We start from the raw sequence: 20,133 nt of genomic DNA on the forward strand, positions 1-20,133 counted from the left end.
GCGCTTGTCCACTCTTCTTTTACCATCAAAAAATACATATTATTACTATAATGTGATAGATAAAAAAATATTACTAAATATTATAAAAAGTTATAAAAATAAGATTTATCGCTCATGGTAAAACTAATTGTATTTAAGAAGATTAAAAAACAATAATATATATTTAAAATATAAAAGATGTAAGAAAATATGTATAGTAAACAATTTCTTTATTGAATTGATTAGTGGTCGCCCAAGTCCTAAGCTTTATATTTTAATCTTAAGACAAGGTAAACAATCACATACCCAATTAACCATGTGGTTTAATATTTTATGTATTTTTTTAAAAATATTAGTAAAAAAGAAAACTTATCTATTTTAAAAAAATAATGTTAGTAGTTACATAAAAATTAATTGTTATATTATTAAAATATAATTAATTTGCAATGTATTGTGCTAATAAAGTGTGTCTATTTACTTATGAGTATTTATATTTAATTATTTTTAATTTTAAAATATAATTAAAGATAAAATATAAAATATTATATACCTTATACTCTATTTTTCAGTCTTAAAAGGATAATCTAATGCCACTTGATTTTTTTAGATGATGGAAGTTTTTATCTATGTCACACATTTTTAGCCCAAACCAATAAATGCAGTTTCATGGAAAGTTATACTAGACTCAAAAAGAGAATTAGCACACCTAAAGTTCCAATAAAAGACACAATTTCATTGGACATATTTGGTATGTCTTTTCTTTTCTACATTTAAATCTCAAATTTTTTGAATCACATTGAAGAAACCATGACAGCCATTTTTATTTTTATTTTCATATGGCTTAACCAATTACTTCACTAGCCACAACTCAGGTCCAAGTTGTTGGTAATCCTTTGACCAAAAGCTAATTACTAGTGTATTCATTTAAAAATTTAAATTTCTTATGAGATTTTTTTTTCTTCATAAAGACAGACATATATGCAATGTGTTTAGTCAAAGTTTTATAACATGGAATTTAATTATTGCAATCCATGTTTGTAGCCAAACACATTAGATGTGGTTCTTTGAGAACATAGCACATAGAGAAAAATCACCCTTGCCTAGAGTTTCCAAATAAGACAGATTATAGTATCCCTAGGAGTTGTTTATAAATAAAAACTTTATTTCAATATAAATCTCACACATGTTGCTTAAGATTGAAACCAGATATTAGATATGTTTGGTGTCATTTTTCTTTTCTGTCTCATGAGAATGTTCCTATCTTCCTATAATTTAAATACATTTTTTTAATATAGTGCAATATTGTACTTGTCCTAAAATTTCCATATGCTGGAAGAGGTGCAAAACTTGTCAGCAACCAATTTTCTTTGTTGGTCAAAAGTTGTGTTGTTTATGGGCTTCATCTGTTGTTTAGATACATGTTTAGCTCATCTTTGAGGCTGCTTAAACAACTTGATTAGCTCTATGTTCTGAATCTTTGTCCAGATTAAAGGTCAAGTGGAGTTAAACCATCCTGAACAAACAACCAGAGAAAATGCAATCCAAAATCAACATAAAATAAATTACCAAAATTAAGCAGCAAGACAAATAAAAATATGTAATAACTGAAACAAAGTTGCATGAAACACAGGATTTGGAAGAGACATTGAGCAGAAATTAACAATTCATCAGTTAAGGTAACAACAATACAATTAGTCATGACTTATCTTGCTTAGGTTGAGGGATCAATGTCATAGAGATTTAATCAATGTCATAGAGATAACACAACTTTTTGTTACTTTTGATTATCTAACACAACCAATCCTCTCTGATTCAGACTTTAAGCTAGATATATAAGTTTACCAACAAAAGATGATAATAGTACCAATGACCCTTTTGAAGCTTCTACATTCAGCTAAATTTATGCAAGATACCAAGGTTTTTTTATCTTCATTCAAAAATTGAAAGTTATTTTTGTTAAGATCTATTATTAAAAATATTAATTTTAATGTGGGTAGATGGGCATATATAATCTTTTAGATCTTTATAATTAATATATATAAATTATGATTTGGTGATTAATCATAAAAGTCCTATATGAAAGGAGAGATCTAACGTGACTTAAGAATATTAGAACTAGTGTGGTTGTTTTTGTTTATTTTTTGCATAGTGGTTTCAGGGTTTAATAAACCCTAGAAATTGCAGAGGAAAAAATAGATATAAAAAAAATGTTAACCCATTTTATTTTTTTTATATTCAAAGAGATTTATATTATGGGTGTTGTTATTTTTTATACCAAAAAAACATTAGTGTTGCTTTTGTATTTAAATTTTATCACTTTATATTATTTTAGTTTCAAAAAATATGTTTGAATTCTTAGTTTTCTATGGTCATGATTAATTAATTCAGTTTAATGAGATATTTTACACTTTGGAAAGAGAACTCTCAATATTCATATTAATTTTAATTTATCTATATTTTTATTAAAGTACAGTGTGTAATTATTTTTCCAGTGATTCTCTTTATTACTTTCCATTATCATTGGTTAAACATTTTTTTTATTTAATTTTGTTACAGCTTAACGTGGTGTAGGAGGTATTAAAGTTAGTTATAAGAAATAAAAATAATACAGAAAAATGATTTAAAATTTAAAAATAAATTGAGCTTAGCAATGAAAAGTCATGTTCCACGGCTACGCGTTTAGGACTTTGTCTGAAGATCTTGTAGTTGTAGTTCACCACCTTCAGAACCCCTCTCTTCACACCATTCACACCAATCATGGCCTCTGCGTACACCTGCAAGGTTTGCGGCTCCAACCTCAATCTCAACTCCGCCTACGCCTTCCCCCCGGACTTCTACTTTGAGGCCGGAAACAAGGACTCCCTCTCCTTCTCCGCCGTAGACGCAGCCAATTTCAAGTTCGAGAAGGAGGACAAGATCCGCCCCTTCTTCGAAACCCTCAACTACTGGGGAATTCAGAGGAAGAGGACCAAGATCAAATGCAACACCTGCGCCTCTCTCCTTGGCCATGTCTACGACGACGGTCCACCACTTACCGATTCTCCCGGTCAGTTTCACATGGGACCCAGCCAAGTCATCCCCCGAGCACCAAGATATAGGTTTAAGACCAAATCCCTCACAATCGCTTCTACTTAATTTCAACTCTTCTCTTTCATTGTACAGCTTGTCATCATCATAGCTTATAGCTTCTGTAATACTTTACGATTCTCTTTGAATTTGTTTGTGTGTGTGTGTGAAGTTTTTCTGTTACTATATGTAATTTGCCTTTTTAATTGATATTTTGTGTTTATAATCATAGTAGAGCACTGGTTGTTTATACTTCGATTACAGATTGAATTGTGAATTGGATGTAGTAGGTATTTTAGGTCTTTAGAAAGAATGGCTATAAGATCAACGTGGGTAAGATGAGTTTTTGGTTTGGTAACTAGCACAAAATGAACCAAAGGTGCTTTTCAACAATCATTAAAGTGTGCCATTGCAGGGGGACCTAATAATAGATTTTGGATACACTATACTAACTAGAAACTAGTGAGATTTGAAAGAAGAAAACTGGAAAATGAATTTATTTCTGATATGATAATTACAAAATAGGGGAAACCACTTCAGTGTGTAATATAGACTTCATGGCATTTCATTTATCAAGGGAGAGAGAGAACTTTAAGAGCTTAAGAATCTAATCTTTCGAGACTAAAATTAAATTTTCTATTAATTATTATAATTATACTCTTCAGCTAACATTGTAATTACAAAAGAAGTTCTGCTCCTCCTAGGTTGAGGGATCTGCAGGTAAAATTCTCTGCTCTTGAGAAAAAACAGTTCCTTCAAACCTGATGAAGTTTTCTGAGTGTTTTGTTTGGAAGATGTGAACTAAAATCTATTACTTTCCTGATCCGTGTCCTCTTGTAACAATTTTATTTTTATTTCTTGCCAGACCCTTTCATTTTGATGGTACTTTTAAAATGGTTTGCTCTAACAAATTGGTGTTGTGTTACAATTAACTGACTATGAAAGTTGTATTTTATATTTATCTGGGTTAAATATATTTTTAGTCTCTATACTATTATACGAAAAATCAAAGTTTAGACTATCCGGTTGTTAACCATATGAAAATAATTGGAATATGTTATTCTGTACGTGAAATTGATTTAATTTAAAGTTTTATTTCATGAAATAGTTATAGTGTGTATGCAATCAAAATAACAAAAAATCTTGAAAAAACTAAGAATTTTTAAAAAAGACTAACAATCATTTTATATACAAGATAATTCATTATAATAATTTGCATAAGAACCAGATGATCTAAAATTTAAACTAAATCGGATTATCTAAAGTTTAAACTAAAGACGAAATAATCTTATTTAGTTTTGGAGAGTGGATCAATTTGCTGTAGTGCTTTGTGGTGTTCTGACTGAAGGCTTGGAACTCTTTGATGTCCAGCTTTGCGTTCACCAGTTTTGTGGTAAGAGTACTTGGCGGATTATAGTACTCCATGTACATAAAAGTAGAAAAATTATTAGTATTACAATAAGAGCATATCAGTAAACTTTCCATAAAACCGAGCCATCTTGATGCCCCCATTGAAATTTGTTTTCGTTCAGTCAGCTATGTGCCACACTAAAACAGAGAATAAATTCCTGTTGTTTCTACCTTATTCTTTTCCTCTGATTATTGAACTGTGGGCTATTACAATTGAACACAAAAATTAAACCAATCTTCTCTAAGTTACCACAGCTGCTTTGAGGATGAAAGAACGTGGCAGGAGTTAAATAGAAGTACATTATATTCGAGGAGTATTTGAGTTCTGAAATTCACAGATTGTAAGCAACATTTTTTAGAAGAAGACGAAGAAAATAAGCTCAAATTCCAATTTCGGATCAATTTTTCAATTGATTTTTCTTCTTCTTATGTAAGTAACCTAATATTGCGGTCAGCACAACTGATATCATACCAATTCCTACAAGTCCCTTGTGCTGATTTAGCTTCTGACATAGTCCCTTGTCCTGATTTAGCTTCTTGGGATCGAAGCCCAGCTCAGAGAGTTTCTTATGTGAAATTGCATATTCTTTGAAAAAAATATCCTCATCCTATTAAATTAAAAATTAAGATTAATATATCAATACAGTAAAAAGGTTCGCACAGTTGACGCGGTTAAGGAATGATAATAACCGAATAAAACTCAAAGACTCAGAATTCGAATTCAAGTTTTAAATCTGATCTTGTGAGATTGAAATTTGAACTGTTCGATTTTATCCGATAGATGTAATTTACTAATTGTCCCAAATTTATAACTGCGTTAAATTTCTATTTGTCCTAAAGGGAAAAAAAGTATCTGATAGCATTTGATAAAAAGAAAAAAAAAAGAACTTTGGTCATTACCTTTGCGTACCGTTCAACATAGTGACGAAATATTTGATCCTCTACTAAAGCATTGTCGATGGGAAGCCTCGAAAAAGATGCACCCTTGCTCAATAGTTCCCTGTTTGGCCGATTCAAAAACAAATAGTTGTGTTAAGTGTTGCTGGGAATTTCAATTTTAAAATGAACAAATAGTTATCATCGTGTAAAATATATATCTTACTTAAAATAGGAGTTATCAAACTTCAAAGGGTCCTTTGTCCATTTCCTTTCGTCAAACTTAGAGCTATCTTTATGCGTCTCACCCTCAGGTGTCTCTCTCTTGTCAAGAGAAGTTAATAAAAAAAAAGTAGATGCATCCTCAAAACTATAAGTAGCAACTCCTCGACATATCACTCAGTTTTTTTAAGGATAATGAATATGCCATTCTTACCATTGGTACTTTTGGATACATACTTCTTGTCAAAGTGTGGCCTCCACATAGAACTACAATGTCTTTGTCTTCACTTAGTCCCATGCGAGAAAATTTTCTCCTTAAACTCCTTGCATCTGAAAAAATTTCATAATAATAGCGAGTCAAGATTACAAATACCTTGGATATCATTAACAGAGTAAAAGTGCAATGATTATATAGAAAACTACGTTTTTTAAAAATGTTTTAATATAATCAGAGAGACAAAATCAAACAATTTTAGCAGACAGTGTATGGGCAATATACATAGCAACAATTTCTATGAAAAAGTTGATTAGTTATGAAATGAAGGTCAAATCTCATATAGGACACATGAACAACAATTTCTACAAAAGACCGTTAAACTTTATGGTAGAAATTAAGGAAATTCTACAATCACATAATTCACAATCTATTGGGTTTGTTCACCTTATTGTATGCTGTAGACACATAACTATTCTTTAACAAAGTTTAAGGTAATGAAATGATCGACAAACTATAACTAGTTAGCACCAGAAAACTAAATTGACTTTTTAACCACTGGTTATTGATTAATAATATAAGAATAAACAGTTGTAGAGAAAATTTCATTATATATAAAAATATAAAAAGTAATACGTGTATTTTTAATTTGGTAATGTTTATTTAATATTTTTTAATCGTTGTTAATAAACTCTAATTTTAGTTTTAACTAGGAAGAAAACCCAAAGGAAGATACATTCATAAATGGTAGTAGAAAATTAGAGACTTAACAACCAACATGATTTATTACCTTCTTCACCATTTAGAAAGCGTATTTGAACTCGTGGAGATTCATTTAAATCCTAACAAAGAAATATATACATTATACAAAAAAATTAGTAATATATCAAAATGGAGTCATGAATTAAGAATTATCAATTAGTAATTTTTAGATCAAAATGCCACCCTCGTTATACTTGATTAAAAAAGATATTCAATTGTCTTATTATAAAGTTTTCATTCACTGTTAACTACTCACACCTTTTTAAGTGCTGAATCAATCTATTTCACTAAATACCCCCGGTAAGCAGTATACTAAACTTTTTATATAGAAATTCATAATCTTGCTTAGTTTTTCAATAGTGTGTCTTCACATATCTTAATTTTTCATGAACCAGAAATATATATACATGAATTTGAATATACCTTTCTGCCGGGAACAAAGTCAATAGTTGGACCCTGAGTGACCTCGATTGCAACAACACCAGCAAGCTGAGATGCAAATTCATCCAATTATACAAGTTAATACAATAAAACTGTAGTTGATTGAATCCACTGTAGTATAATTATGATAATATATATATAGTTAGTTGCGGATTGAAAACTAAATAACCTGGTAAAGGTCTGCGTATGAAACTTTCTTAAGCTTAAGTTTGGCCTTCACTATTTCTGTTTGGGGAATAAATTACAAATGAGCAGGCAGAAAAAAAGTGTCGATTTGAATGAAACTAAGGAAATAAGAACAAGTTAAACTGACCACAGTATTCAACTGCTTTTTCCAAATCCTTGAATGCTTCGTGTTTAGTAATGAATCTAATAGAAGCATTGGGGCCTCCGGTTGCAGCATCGTTCCACCTGTGCAGCATTAAGTAATCACAGTCTCGTTTCATTTTAAGCTAGATTTTTAAAACTACCTTCATACATTAACTATCATCCAAACACGTTAAAACTATGAAAATGAACAGAGATGAGATGAGTTAGTGCTTGTTTATGTTGAGATTTAGGTAATCGAGCTACATTGAAGAAATTAAAGCGTGAAGTTAGTAGTGAGTGACGTACGCTAGTTGAAGCATGAGAGGGGCGCATTTGTTATTGGTGATGAAAGAACGAAGTTGGCGTCGAGCCATCTCAATTTCACTGAGATACTCCTCGTCAACTTCACCCATTTTGCATCCAAGTTATAGTTTGATGATGCAGTGCAACGTATATATAAACGATGGAGAGAGAAGATAATGGTGCTGATGCTAATTGCAAGTAAAGGATTAATTTCAGCGCTTAGGTAAAGCCAGAGGAAAAGGAATTGTTTATATGGAGAAGAAAGGAGAAGAAAGGAGAAGAAAGGAGAAAGGAATTTGTTGCCGTGTGTTTCCATCCCAACCCAAGCACCAACGAGATTCACTTCAAACGTGTAACACGTTTTAAAACTATTTTATTTTAAGTTTATTAAAACTATTTTTAGTAATTCTATTTTAAAAACTGTTTTAAAAATGAAGAAAAAAAAACTTTGTTGTTAAATTTATTCTCAAAGCTAAAAAAATAAAAATAAATAGTTTATGTTTGATTTTTTTTTTCTCTAAAAGCTCTCGTGTTAGCCATTATTATGAAACTTGACATCTCAGATACGTTGACGCCTCAATTAACAACAATCATATGCCATCACATGAAAATAAATATTATTAAAAGAAAAAAAAGAGAAAATACAAAAAAAATATGGGAGACTATACCAAAATCCATATATTATCAAAAATGATATGTATGTGATCTATACCTCTTAATAAAGAACTCTAAGAAAAGACTAGATAAAAGCATATTATACCAATGAAAATACTATATATGAATAAAACATAAGTTAGCAAGCTTATCAGCACATGCATTCCCTCCACAAAAAATCTGAAAAACCCTAAACTTGATTTTTCTACCGTAATTAAGACAAGTGTTCCACCTATTACAAACATATAAGGAACATTAGTCATAATAGTAAATGTGGCATAAACCAAGACAAAATCACATTCTATAAACTAATAAGACTCATCTTTTGAGTTTGTTCAATAACATGCATAACTTCATAAAACTCACCAATCAAAGCAGTCTGAACATTAAGAAAAGCAGAGAAACTACCAATAAACTCTCTCATACTCCCATGGAAAATACACCCCAAGCATCAAGATCTGGAGACCCCTAGCAACATCATCAATGCTTATTTAAGCAGCAAGATGAGAGAAGGAAACTCTCATCTAACAGGAAGATGAGATAGAACTTTACCACTACGAGTATTAATACAAAAAAAAACTTAAGCACACTGAAATCAAACATATCATTTCACATAGGACTTCTAGACTAATTATCCACTAAACAAGTGAAATCTTTAATGACCAAAATGATCATAGAAACATCAATTTTAACCTGAAATCTAGCATAGTTCATCATACATCATGTCATCCAAATAGAAAAAGTTATCATAGCAATTTTAATCAAATTAATTAAAGGTACCATCACTCCCAATAAAAAAAAAAGGAGATCACCCACATTGGAGAAATGAGAAGTAAGGAAAATTTGTCGAACCCAACTCCAAATATGCATAACATTAAGACATTCAAAAAATAAATGAATAGATTCCTCCTGCTTTTCACAAAGCGTACACATAGAACATATATGCAAACCTCTATGCGGAATGTGTTGATTTGTAGGTAGTCACCCATGAAAAACTTTCTAGAGAACTAGAGTTTTGGAAGGAGGCATATATGAAGACCAAATGAGTTTACCCTAGCCACATGGAATTCCCAGATCCAAGAAAAAAGTCATAGCCAACATAAGAGTGAAACGCCCAGAATCTTCCAGAATCCAATTAGGAATATCTTGTGCCTGCCTAATCATGATATATGTTCAAAAAAATGAGGCATATAATGTAATGACAAGGAAATACTCCAATCTCTACTAGTCAAGAATTGAGAAACTATTTCTAAGATTCTAGAACCATTAGGTACCCCTGCAATGATTGATAAAGAAGGAGTGAAACACCATTTATCATTCCAAAAATTAATAAAAGTACTTGTACCAACAGTCCAAGAAGTATGTTCAAGAATAGTGTCATAAAACTGTTTAATCTCATACCAAATATAGGAGGATTTATAAACCATTCTAAATTGATATTTTGATTTAAGAACTCTGAATTTTAAGAAAAAAGACCAAGACTTATATAAAATATTTTATGTTTGATTGTGTAAAAATAATTTTATATTATCACTAACTTACTTAAATATAGTAAGAATAGTTAAAACAAAAATTCCAAAAAAGAACATCTATGAAGAGCTAGAATAAGAAAGAAAAAACATAACAAATAAAGAGCTTAAAAAAAGGAAGAAAAAGCATATAAAATATTAATGTAGTTCAATTTAAACGTTAAATAACTTCAATCTACATGACAATTAAATTTGCAATCAAACAAATATTACAATTATATAGATATAATTGTTTTAACTGATTTTTGTAAGTCACTTTTAAATCTAAACTAGTGAATAAGACATGTGTAGTGCTTTCACTAGTGAGTTTGAAGTGTCATTTAGATGAACTCTATGATAAAAGAAAAAGAAATTTAAGATTTAATGAAAAAGATAGGAGCATTAATAAAAACAAATGAATTAGTCAATAGAGATTATCTTGAATCACCATACAATTTTCAATTATAAGATGATATTGAATTATGAGACAATTTATAAAGTGAGAAGATTTAAAAATATTAACAAGATTTTATACTAAAATAGTCTTCACCTAGTAAATGTCCTAACAGTAATTTTCAATAATTCATTCAATAAATATTTTAATCTTTAAACTAAAATAAATATAAATAATTTAATCATATGTTTTTCAATGAGTTCAATATAATTGTGTTTAATATTAATAAACTTTAAATTGAAACTATGTAAAAAAAAATAATAAAAAAAAATATACCTGAAGTTGTCATTGTTTGACATTTAAGTTGTGTTTGAATTGAAGAGAAGATGAGTAGAAATTTGAGGAAGTGCATGTATGAGGATTTGAGACAAAAGTGTAAAGAAAGTAAATGTGTTTGGATTGAAGTATCTTAGGGTAGATGTGTGTAAAAAGTTTATTAAAGTTTATGTGTGATGCAATATTTGTGAGGAAATTTTGATTTTTTTAAAATGTAAAATGTAAGATTACAAATTTATCATTATCTTTAAGAATATTTGAATAATGAAATATAAGATATTTTTATGTTGATTTGAGTTAATTAAATTTTATAAATTATTTTTGAATACCGTTGAATAAATATTTTTTTTTTAAAAATATGAGTTAGTTAACATTGTCAAAAGAGTCATCAAAATAATATTATCTAAAGTATATATAAATATTTAAATTAACTTAAAAAAATATTTTATTTATTTATGCATTTTAGTTATTTGTAATTAAACACATTATTTTCAGTATTGTGTAGATTAACTTTGAAAAAAAATACAAGAATTTTGTCGCAACATAAAAAGTTATTAATAAATAATTATATTAATTTAATAAATAAATATATTTATAAAATAAAATTGTTATATTATTATTATTATGTAAATTTAAATTGTAATAGGCAGGACTGAACCACCTGTAATAACTAGTATCAAAAGTCGCCCGACCGACCAAGGATAAAAGCCTTAAGGTAAAAAGAAATATGCAAAAAAATCAGGTATAATTAAACACATCAGACAAAATAAAAGGTACACAATTAATATAACACTCATTACACATCAAATACCGAGCACTTACTTGAGCATCAAAGTATCTTTTGCATGTACACTCATGATTGATAGCCAAAGCAAGAGAGTTAGAAGTGAAGGAAGTAATAAGCAAAAGACAACCGAAGAGGAGGAATCATTTGTTCAACCGATTACCTTATTGTCTCTACCTGATATACAAGAACATAAATATTTATTATAAATAATTAATTTAAGCAACATACACAATCGATTTTCAGCTCAGTATTTAATGTTTGAAAATCAATTTTGAACTTAAATAAAATACACAATTGATTATGAACTCGGTATGTAATGCTTGTAAATCGATTTTGAACTAAAACGCACTATGTAACAAAGGGTATTTGAGTAAAGGGTATATGTGACTTTGTTGTCCTTTGCTTTCATTTCTTTGCTCATGAGAAAATAACTTAAACTTGTCTTCCTCGATATAACATCCTCACACTCGCCTACATAACCACAAATCCAAACAACCATAAATCGCGTTCTTCTTTTCGTGTGAATAGAAGATGACCAAATCCAAACATAACATTAATTTTAAGATAGTTGCTCAAAAACCTTCAACTTTACGACATGTGTTCTGGTCAAAGTAATGTATCCATGAAAAATGAAGATAAAAAGGAGTTATAACAAAAATTAAATAGAATCAATCTTTTAAAAATGAGTAAATCTTTTTTCTCACAGTGAAAAATATGTTAAGGTTTCTCTTCTTAACCAGACTTTCTCATTATTCAAAATCACTACAAGAAAAATCCAATTTATCTACGGAAGAAATCCATAGGTAACAGCCAAAATCCGTAGGTAAATCAACATTACCTACGGATTACCCACGAAAAAAATCCGTATGTAATGTGGGCGTCGGTAATTTACCCACGAAAAAGAAATAATTAATGTTAGAACTAAACTGCATCAGATGGAACTTGAAACCAAGTTCCTTGAAGAATATCCATAGAAGCTTTAATCATTACACCAGTCAAATTTTTGTTGTCATGTTATGATTATTATTATACTTATGAGTATAATTATCAATATTAATATAATTAATAAAATAAAAATTAATAACATTCTTCATATATTTAATATTATTATTATTATTATTATTAATATTGTTAAATATTATTAATATTGTTAAATATTCTTAATATTATTAAAAATTCTTAATATTATTAAATATTCTTAATATTATTAAAATTCTTAATATTATTAAATATTATTATAATTAATATTATTAAATATTAAATATTATTAATATTATAAAATATTATTAATATTATTAAATACTACTAATATTATTATTATACATTATTAAATATTAAATATTATTAATATTATAAAATATTATTAATATTATTAAATAGTATTAAATATCATTAATATTATTAAATATTATTCATATTATTAAATATTATTAATATTATTAAATATTATTAAATATTATTAATATTATTAAATATTATTAATATTATTAAATATTATTAATATTATTAATATTATAAATGTTATTATTATTATTAATATTATTAAATTTTATTAATATTAGTAATATTATTAAATATTATTAAATATTATTAAATATTATTAAATATTATTAAATATTATTAATATTATTAAATATTATTAGTATTTAATATATTATTAAATTTATTAAATATTATTAATATTATTAAATGTTATTAATATTATTAAATGTTATTAATATTATTAAATGTTATTAATATTATTAAATGTTATTAATATTATTAATGTTATTAATATTATGAATTATGATTTTATAATTCTTCATATTATATTAATATTTTTAATATTATGTATATAATTATTATGATAATAGTTGGTAGGTAATAGAGATATGTGGGTGATAATTCGTAGGTAATAGAGATTCGTGGGTAATAGTTGATTTTTTTTTTATCAGCACGTGGATAATAGTTGATAGGTAATAGAGATCCGTAGGTAAAAACTGGTAGGTAATAAGATCCGTGGGTAATAGTTGGTAGGTAATGTTGAATTTACCTACAGATTCAGAATCTGTGGGTAATGTTCGTAGGTAATGTTATTCATAGGTAATATCCGTAGATAATGCTGAATTTACCTACGAACTCAGATTCGTAGGTAAAAATTCGTAGATAATACTGTTTTTTTAGTGAATAATTTTTATTGAGAAACTTGATAAACTATTTCACATGTATAAACACAATTAAATTTAATAGTATGATAATTAATTTTCATTAAATAGTTTTTAATGAGATATTTTCTTCTAATCATAATAATAATAATATTATCATCATGATCGAATTCAGAATCTTCTTTATAGGAAAAACAAATGAGAAGAAGATTCATTTACAATTACAGTTGTTAAACAAACATTTATTTATTCTTTGAAATATGAAAGATACCTAATCTTCTTAGATTAGTAATAACTGCAACAACTTGTATTGTCTTTAAAATATTTGACAATACTAGTTTTCATCCTTTTGATTTGGGGGAAGGGCCAAGAGCAAATGGTGCAGTGGATGGTACAAACAACCTTTTTTTTTGTTTTGTCAAAGGAAATAAGATTGGTACAAACAACTTTTTTTTGGTTTTGTCAAAGGATATAAGATTGGAACAAACAACTGAGACTATAGTACTTTTTTTTTTATTAAGGGATCATTATCACCTATTAAAAGAATTAGAAGTTTAAATAACACTGTGTACGTCATGGCTCAATATTCCGTTAACCACGGACACAGCGAAGGTTATCCTAAACAAAAATAAGGAAACAATATTTAAATAACTTTATTATTTCTTTTGGTTGGAAAAACAATATAAATCCCTTTTAGGTGCACAAGACTATATAATTTTAAACTTAAATATATTTTTCTTCTATAATAAACAAATTTTCAACAACTATATTATAATATATATATATTTAGTGTAAATTTGTTTGTTATCTAAAAAAATAATATTATAACTAATTAATTAATAATTTTTTTATAACTAATTAAATAATAATTTAAAAAATATTTATTAATAATATAAATCATTTTAGTTGTCAATAATTAATTTAGTCTGTAAAATAATATCTAGTAAAATAATTAACTATTTTATATTTTTAAAATTAAATTTTATTTAATATTTTTCTTTTAGTGTACACAAATTAATACTTATAGTAAAAAATATGTAAGTATTGGAGGAAGAAATGAAGTAGATTAAAGAAAGACTTGCCATGGTAAAGTGACGATGATTCCATTGATACAAGTCAATTTCATTATCACTCAGTATGCTTTATTTTCAAATATTTTTTATTTATTTTATGTTTTAATAAAAAAAATAATCTTTTTAACATGTAAAAATAATTTATTTTACTTCCAAATTTGCCAGTTCACCATATCAGAATTCAGAACGTAAAATAAACAACAAGCAGATAAAAAAAACATTAAAAAAAAAGCGAAAAGGAAATAGATTGATTAACCAAAAATCAATACAAAACATATTTTTATTTTTATTTTTATCCAAGATTTTAAATATTGATTAGCAGATTCATGCCATTTTTATTCATTAATTTATAACAAAAATTGATATTTTAAGTTAACCCCATTTTTTTTGGAAAATTTCATATTAATTATATTCTAAAATTGTATTAAATTATAATACAATATGTTTTTAACCAAATGATAATAGCTAAGATATATTGAAAAATAATAACTTTAAATTCATAGTAGACATGTACCACTACAAGAAAATCACGAAATAGAAATCAAATTTAGAGAAAAAAAATAATTAGTTGTTATAGGGACTAAATTAAAGATTATTTTAGAGACTAAATTTTTTATTTATTTCTAAATTAGTTTCTATTATTTTTAAATAGTTTATAAATTGATATCTAATTAGCTACCAATGTTTTAACTACCAATTATTTAGATTCTAATTTTGGTAGCAAAAACTTTGGCAGCTAATTAGATACCAATTTAGAAATCATTTTACAATAATAGAAACTAGTTTAGAAATTAAAAGTTATTTTAGTTTATAAAATTATCTCTTATTTAGTCACTATAATAATTAATTATTATTTTTTTTATCTAAAATTAGTTTATATTTCATGATTTTCTTGTAGTAGTGAAGCAGCATAATTACTAACAGATAATATCTTTTTTCTGTTTAACCTAAATCATTTTAACTCTACTTTTACTTGCTTGAATGTGCAAATTTTTAAATGTCACCATCTTTTTTTTTCCTTCAACTTAAAAACTCTAGAGAGACATGTTTCCAAGTTTATAACCCTATATTCAACAACATATGCAATCTCACTCTTAAGCTAAACTTGAACAACTATAATTTTATAATTTTGTACATTGAAAAATATTAATTTGTACATTGAAAGACACCAATATATAATTGTTATCTTATTAATACAATTTACAAGTTATTCCATTTAAAAAAAATATTTATCTTTTCAATTATAATTTAGTGCATAGTTAATAACATGACTATGTTAAATAATTTAGTAGAAAAGAAAAGAAAATTATAAATTTATAAAATACTCAACATGTTAAATAAGAGGCCACCACCATTACATATTGAATATTCTTGATAGAGATGGGAAAGTAGAATGATGTTGGGTAAAGAGGAAAGAGATTTATTTATATTGAACTAAATGAAGGCAATCTGAAAATGAATAGAAAGATGAGGGAAATTGTTGAGAGCATGAAGGAGAGAATAGGGTAAGTAATTATTATATATTCTTAAGAGTTAAGAGTGAAGACGGTTAAGTGAGTGAATAAAATAAGATAGAAGCAACCACCATTCCAATCTCCTTTTATCGTTTCTCACTTTCAACACGCAACAATATAGTGGGAACACTGCATCTTGAATATTCTTGCTGACTCAGAAATTAAACCATCAATTCTTCTATAAGGGAGAGGAAAGGTAGGTTTGATAGTGAGTTAGCTAGCTCGTGAAATAAATTGTCACTTTCTTTCATCTCAACTCCTTCTTTTGATCATATAACAGATCAAGCTCTGCAACAAAGGTTCGCAACTGAATTGGTGTCTTAGTGATTCGGAATGAAGCAGAGAAAGGAAGAATCAGAAGGTGATGTTTTTGAATCAATGGCAGAGGTTGTTCCTAGGTCACTAGTTCCACCACCACCACCTCCACTTCCCAATTTTTTCTCAAAACCAAAAGCAGAAGAGAGTGTCACAAACCGAGAAATTGCCAAGTTTTGGAGGCAAAAGAGGATCCAAGAAGAGGACCACCTCCTTGCTGCTATCAAAGCTGCTGCTAGACTCCGTGCACGCAATCTCACGGTAATTATTAATTATCAGTTATGTTTCGTAAATACAGTATTTGCATGCAGAAAACTACATCCAATATGAAATCAAGCATGTCCTAAACAATTGTTTGTTCCACAGAAAGAAAACTGTTCATAATTTTGTTCTGTAATTAATGTCTCACAGGAGCAAGAGTATCAGAGGTTCGAGTTGTCCCTGGAGACCGATAATAACTGCGATGAAACCAAGAAAGAGACTGTGAAATTGAACGTAGGGGGAGTTTCCAAGGACCAAGAAGTGCGTGTTGGAATCAAGGATTGGTCAGTATATTACCTTTTCAGAAAAAAACTTTATTTAAGTATATTTAACATTTTTAATACTAAAGATCAATTTAATAATATGATACTATTTTAATGAAATTTTATAAATATTTCACTCTATTTTATATGAAGGTTATTTAAAGTTTTATATATGTTTAATTATTATAATTGAAGTATTTGAAAATCTTGATTAAGAGAGAAACTCTTATTTGACCATCAACCAGACTTTATTACGAAAGTGCTTGGATTAGTTATTCTGCATAGATCATCACTATGATTATTTCAGGTTTTTTTTTTTATCAAAAGTAATTAATAGAAAATCAATGATTCGACAAAGAGTTGTTGGAAAAAATGGAAGAAAGATTTGAGTTCACTCCATTGTAGAAGATTTTAATTCTACAAGGTTATTGGCCCTGCTGCTATTCTAGATAGATGCAGCAAGTTGCAGTTTCTGTTCAATGGTTGACGGGGGATTGTGGGGTTAAGATCACAAAAAGAAGTATTAAAACACTGTCATAATTTATCAATTTGGTTGAATTTTAGGCATCTTATTATTATAAATACGAAATATTTATACTTTTATTATCTTAATGATTTTTCTTACAAAACTTAAATATGAAGCACTAATAATTGAAATTCAATTAGAGTTGGATGAAAGTAACGTTGATTTTAGGATATATATGACTGACTGGACAAAATAATGTACATAATCGGGAATTGAGAGATGGGACGAATACTTAATGTATCTAGACTATAAATATTGCTTCACACTTTGGATTTCCATTGGTAGGATCCCACAATAAAAAAAATTAAGAGCTTACTCCTACCTCTAAACAAAATCATAGTTTAAATTCATGATAATTACTATTTTTTTTTTCTTCCTATTTTGGATTTATAAATAATTTGATTACAGAAATTTAGAATATTTAAATAATTTATTGTGAGGGGTGCAGGTGGACAAAAAGCAAATATGCGTATTTGAATCAACCAGCAATAGATTCCATGGATCTTCCTAAGAAACGAAGGTCTACCTATGTTCCCAATTTTCTCTCTTACCAGCCCAAGCCTTTGTACCCTTCTGCAATTGGTGTGTTTTAAGCCACATGATGCATTCCACTGCATGCAGTTTGTTAATCTGAAATTCCAGGTGTCCTTGTTTCATTCGTCAATTTTTTTGTGGGCAACCTTGTTCAGTGTTTCTTTTGTCATTCAAATGTGTGTCCGTGTCCTTTTATCTACTGCTGGACATTCTACATAACGTGCCACTGTTTTGTAATTTCTATGTATCATTCCACTGTTCTGTTTCCCGTTTTCTGGCTAATTATGTGTCAGTGATCGATTACTGAACGAGTATAAATCTCTTTTTACATGTTTATTACTCAGCTTTATAGTTTACAAATCAATGCCTCGTGAACTGCATGTTAACCAACGAGTCAAAATAATAGTAAGCAAAAATATCTAATAATTATAATTTTAAATTTTTATTATGTCATCTTTTGTACATTTCCATAAATACGACATTAATATTTATAAATGTTGAGTGAGACACTTTTCTTTGAGCGATATGTTTTCACATCAAAATATTCGTATTTAAATTATATATTCTCGGTGTTGTTTGAGAAAAGACGTTTGATCAATAACAACACTTAAAAAAAAAAACTTATTAATTTGTTTTTTACTTAAAGTATATAAATGTTATAAATGTTTGAGTGTCGAACTAATAGAAAATTAACATTAATTATATCAGCACCCAAGCGACATGACTTGGTGTAACAAGACACCAACTTCAACTTCTTTCACAAAACTTAAACTCTCCATCTACTCACCACTTGAACAATAAGAATTTCAAAGAAGATAAGGGTTTTTTTTTTTTTTTTTTTTACATTTTTCTTTTTCAAATATCAAGTTATAGACTAGGTGAAAGGTTTTATTCATCGATGAAATGTTTTACTATTGAATAATACAATGTGTATGTATATAATAAATGTTGAGTGTCTGTTGAATAATAACTCAATATTAAATGTAACATAATTAAAATAATTATTCATTCTCAACTTGATGATACAAAACTTAAAATGGTGATCAAGAACTACAATATCCAATTCTCCAACTTAATCAAAATAAAGATACAACTTTCCAAGCTATACCTGAACAAATTCTCATTCATATACAAATATGAATATCATCAACATTAAAATCATTTCATAAATTTAATTTTTCCTTACATGGAGATAATTTCAAAAAAAACAAAAAACAAAAAACCTAATACTTATCCATAATTTCAACATATACAACATTTTCAAAGATCATTAGCTTATTTCTAATTCCCAATTGATTTAAACATATGTAATGTAAAACTTCAAGGAAAAGAAAAAAGAAGAAGATAGAATTCATTATAAAAGACAAAACATTTATCTATATTAAGATTTTGATTGGTCTATCTTAATCTACTTGTTTTTACCTTAAAAGTAAAATCTAATCGTGAAAATGATAAACAAACAATTAATATTGAATTTGAGAAAAAAAATAAAAATTATATATTAGTTTAGAGAGATAAAATCATAGAATAAATAAAGAATGGAATTTTATTTAATCTACTTATAAATATTTTTGAAAATATTTTCATTCCCCATTTAATTAAAAACCATACTCTTTAGACTAAATAAATTAAATCTCATGTAGAGTTATTAGTATTATCATTTGTTTGTTGGAATCTGTCTTTCATAGCAAGAAGTAATATACCTAATTTTAATTATATAATTTTAAAAATATATACTTTATAACTTTTTTTTAAAAAATTTATTTAAAGATAAATTTCTAAATCTATTTAAAAAATTGTTGCAACATGATTTTTTAAAACAAATAAAATATTTAAAAGCATAGCAATAAATGTGTTAGATAAAAAAAAGACTTAGATGATATAAAGTCTATCTCACATATCCCATTATCATTTCTACAGCAAGATTATCAATCAAAGAAATCAATATTTTAAAATCATTTATACAAAATATTTTCTGATACAAGTTAATTGAATATGATGTTAGACAATCATAAAAGGCAAATTCTCCTGTATTTTCGTACTTTCTTTTCTATTTTTATATATATTTTTTTAAAATTTCAACAATATCCTTACTAAAACAAAAACATTAAATAGAAATAAATTTAGAATAAAAAGTATAAAAATACAACTTAAGTTATTTAGAAATACGAGGTTATACTTTATTTAAGTTATTTAAATTTATTTTAAATATTAAAACTCACATTTTAGAATTAATATAGAA

The 20,133-nt window shown here is 27.2% G+C and overlaps 3 protein-coding genes across 3 annotated transcripts; 2 read left to right on the forward strand and 1 right to left on the reverse strand.

Moving 5' to 3' along the window:
- The first annotated feature begins 2,640 nt into the window (after positions 1-2,640).
- LOC137810924 (uncharacterized) lies at positions 2,641-3,274 on the forward strand. Its single transcript, XM_068612423.1, has one exon. It carries the CDS (start codon positions 2,737-2,739, stop codon positions 3,112-3,114), a length of 378 nt encoding a protein of 125 aa, XP_068468524.1. The 5' UTR covers positions 2,641-2,736; the 3' UTR covers positions 3,115-3,274.
- Positions 3,275-4,741: 1,467 nt separating this feature from the next.
- Positions 4,742-7,807, reverse strand: LOC137810923 (probable L-ascorbate peroxidase 3, peroxisomal). Its single transcript, XM_068612422.1, has 9 exons — positions 7,586-7,807; positions 7,284-7,381; positions 7,140-7,195; positions 6,953-7,018; positions 6,558-6,609; positions 5,768-5,883; positions 5,558-5,655; positions 5,356-5,455; positions 4,742-5,063 (listed from the first exon to the last, which is right to left on the reverse strand). Exons 1-9 carry the CDS (start codon positions 7,690-7,692, stop codon positions 4,854-4,856), a joined length of 903 nt encoding a protein of 300 aa, XP_068468523.1. The 5' UTR covers positions 7,693-7,807; the 3' UTR covers positions 4,742-4,853.
- An 8,036-nt stretch (positions 7,808-15,843) lies between these two features.
- On the forward strand, positions 15,844-18,227 carry LOC137810927 (uncharacterized). The gene is made up of 4 exons (XM_068612426.1): positions 15,844-16,188; positions 16,273-16,568; positions 16,719-16,852; positions 17,806-18,227. The coding sequence occupies exons 2-4, from the start codon at positions 16,326-16,328 to the stop codon at positions 17,948-17,950; spliced, it is 522 nt and encodes a 173-aa protein (XP_068468527.1). The 5' UTR covers positions 15,844-16,188; positions 16,273-16,325; the 3' UTR covers positions 17,951-18,227.
- Positions 18,228-20,133: the final 1,906 nt, after the last annotated feature.

Source organism: Phaseolus vulgaris, chromosome 2 (genome assembly GCF_000499845.2).
Source record: "Phaseolus vulgaris cultivar G19833 chromosome 2, P. vulgaris v2.0, whole genome shotgun sequence".
NCBI lineage: Eukaryota > Viridiplantae > Streptophyta > Magnoliopsida > Fabales > Fabaceae > Phaseolus > Phaseolus vulgaris.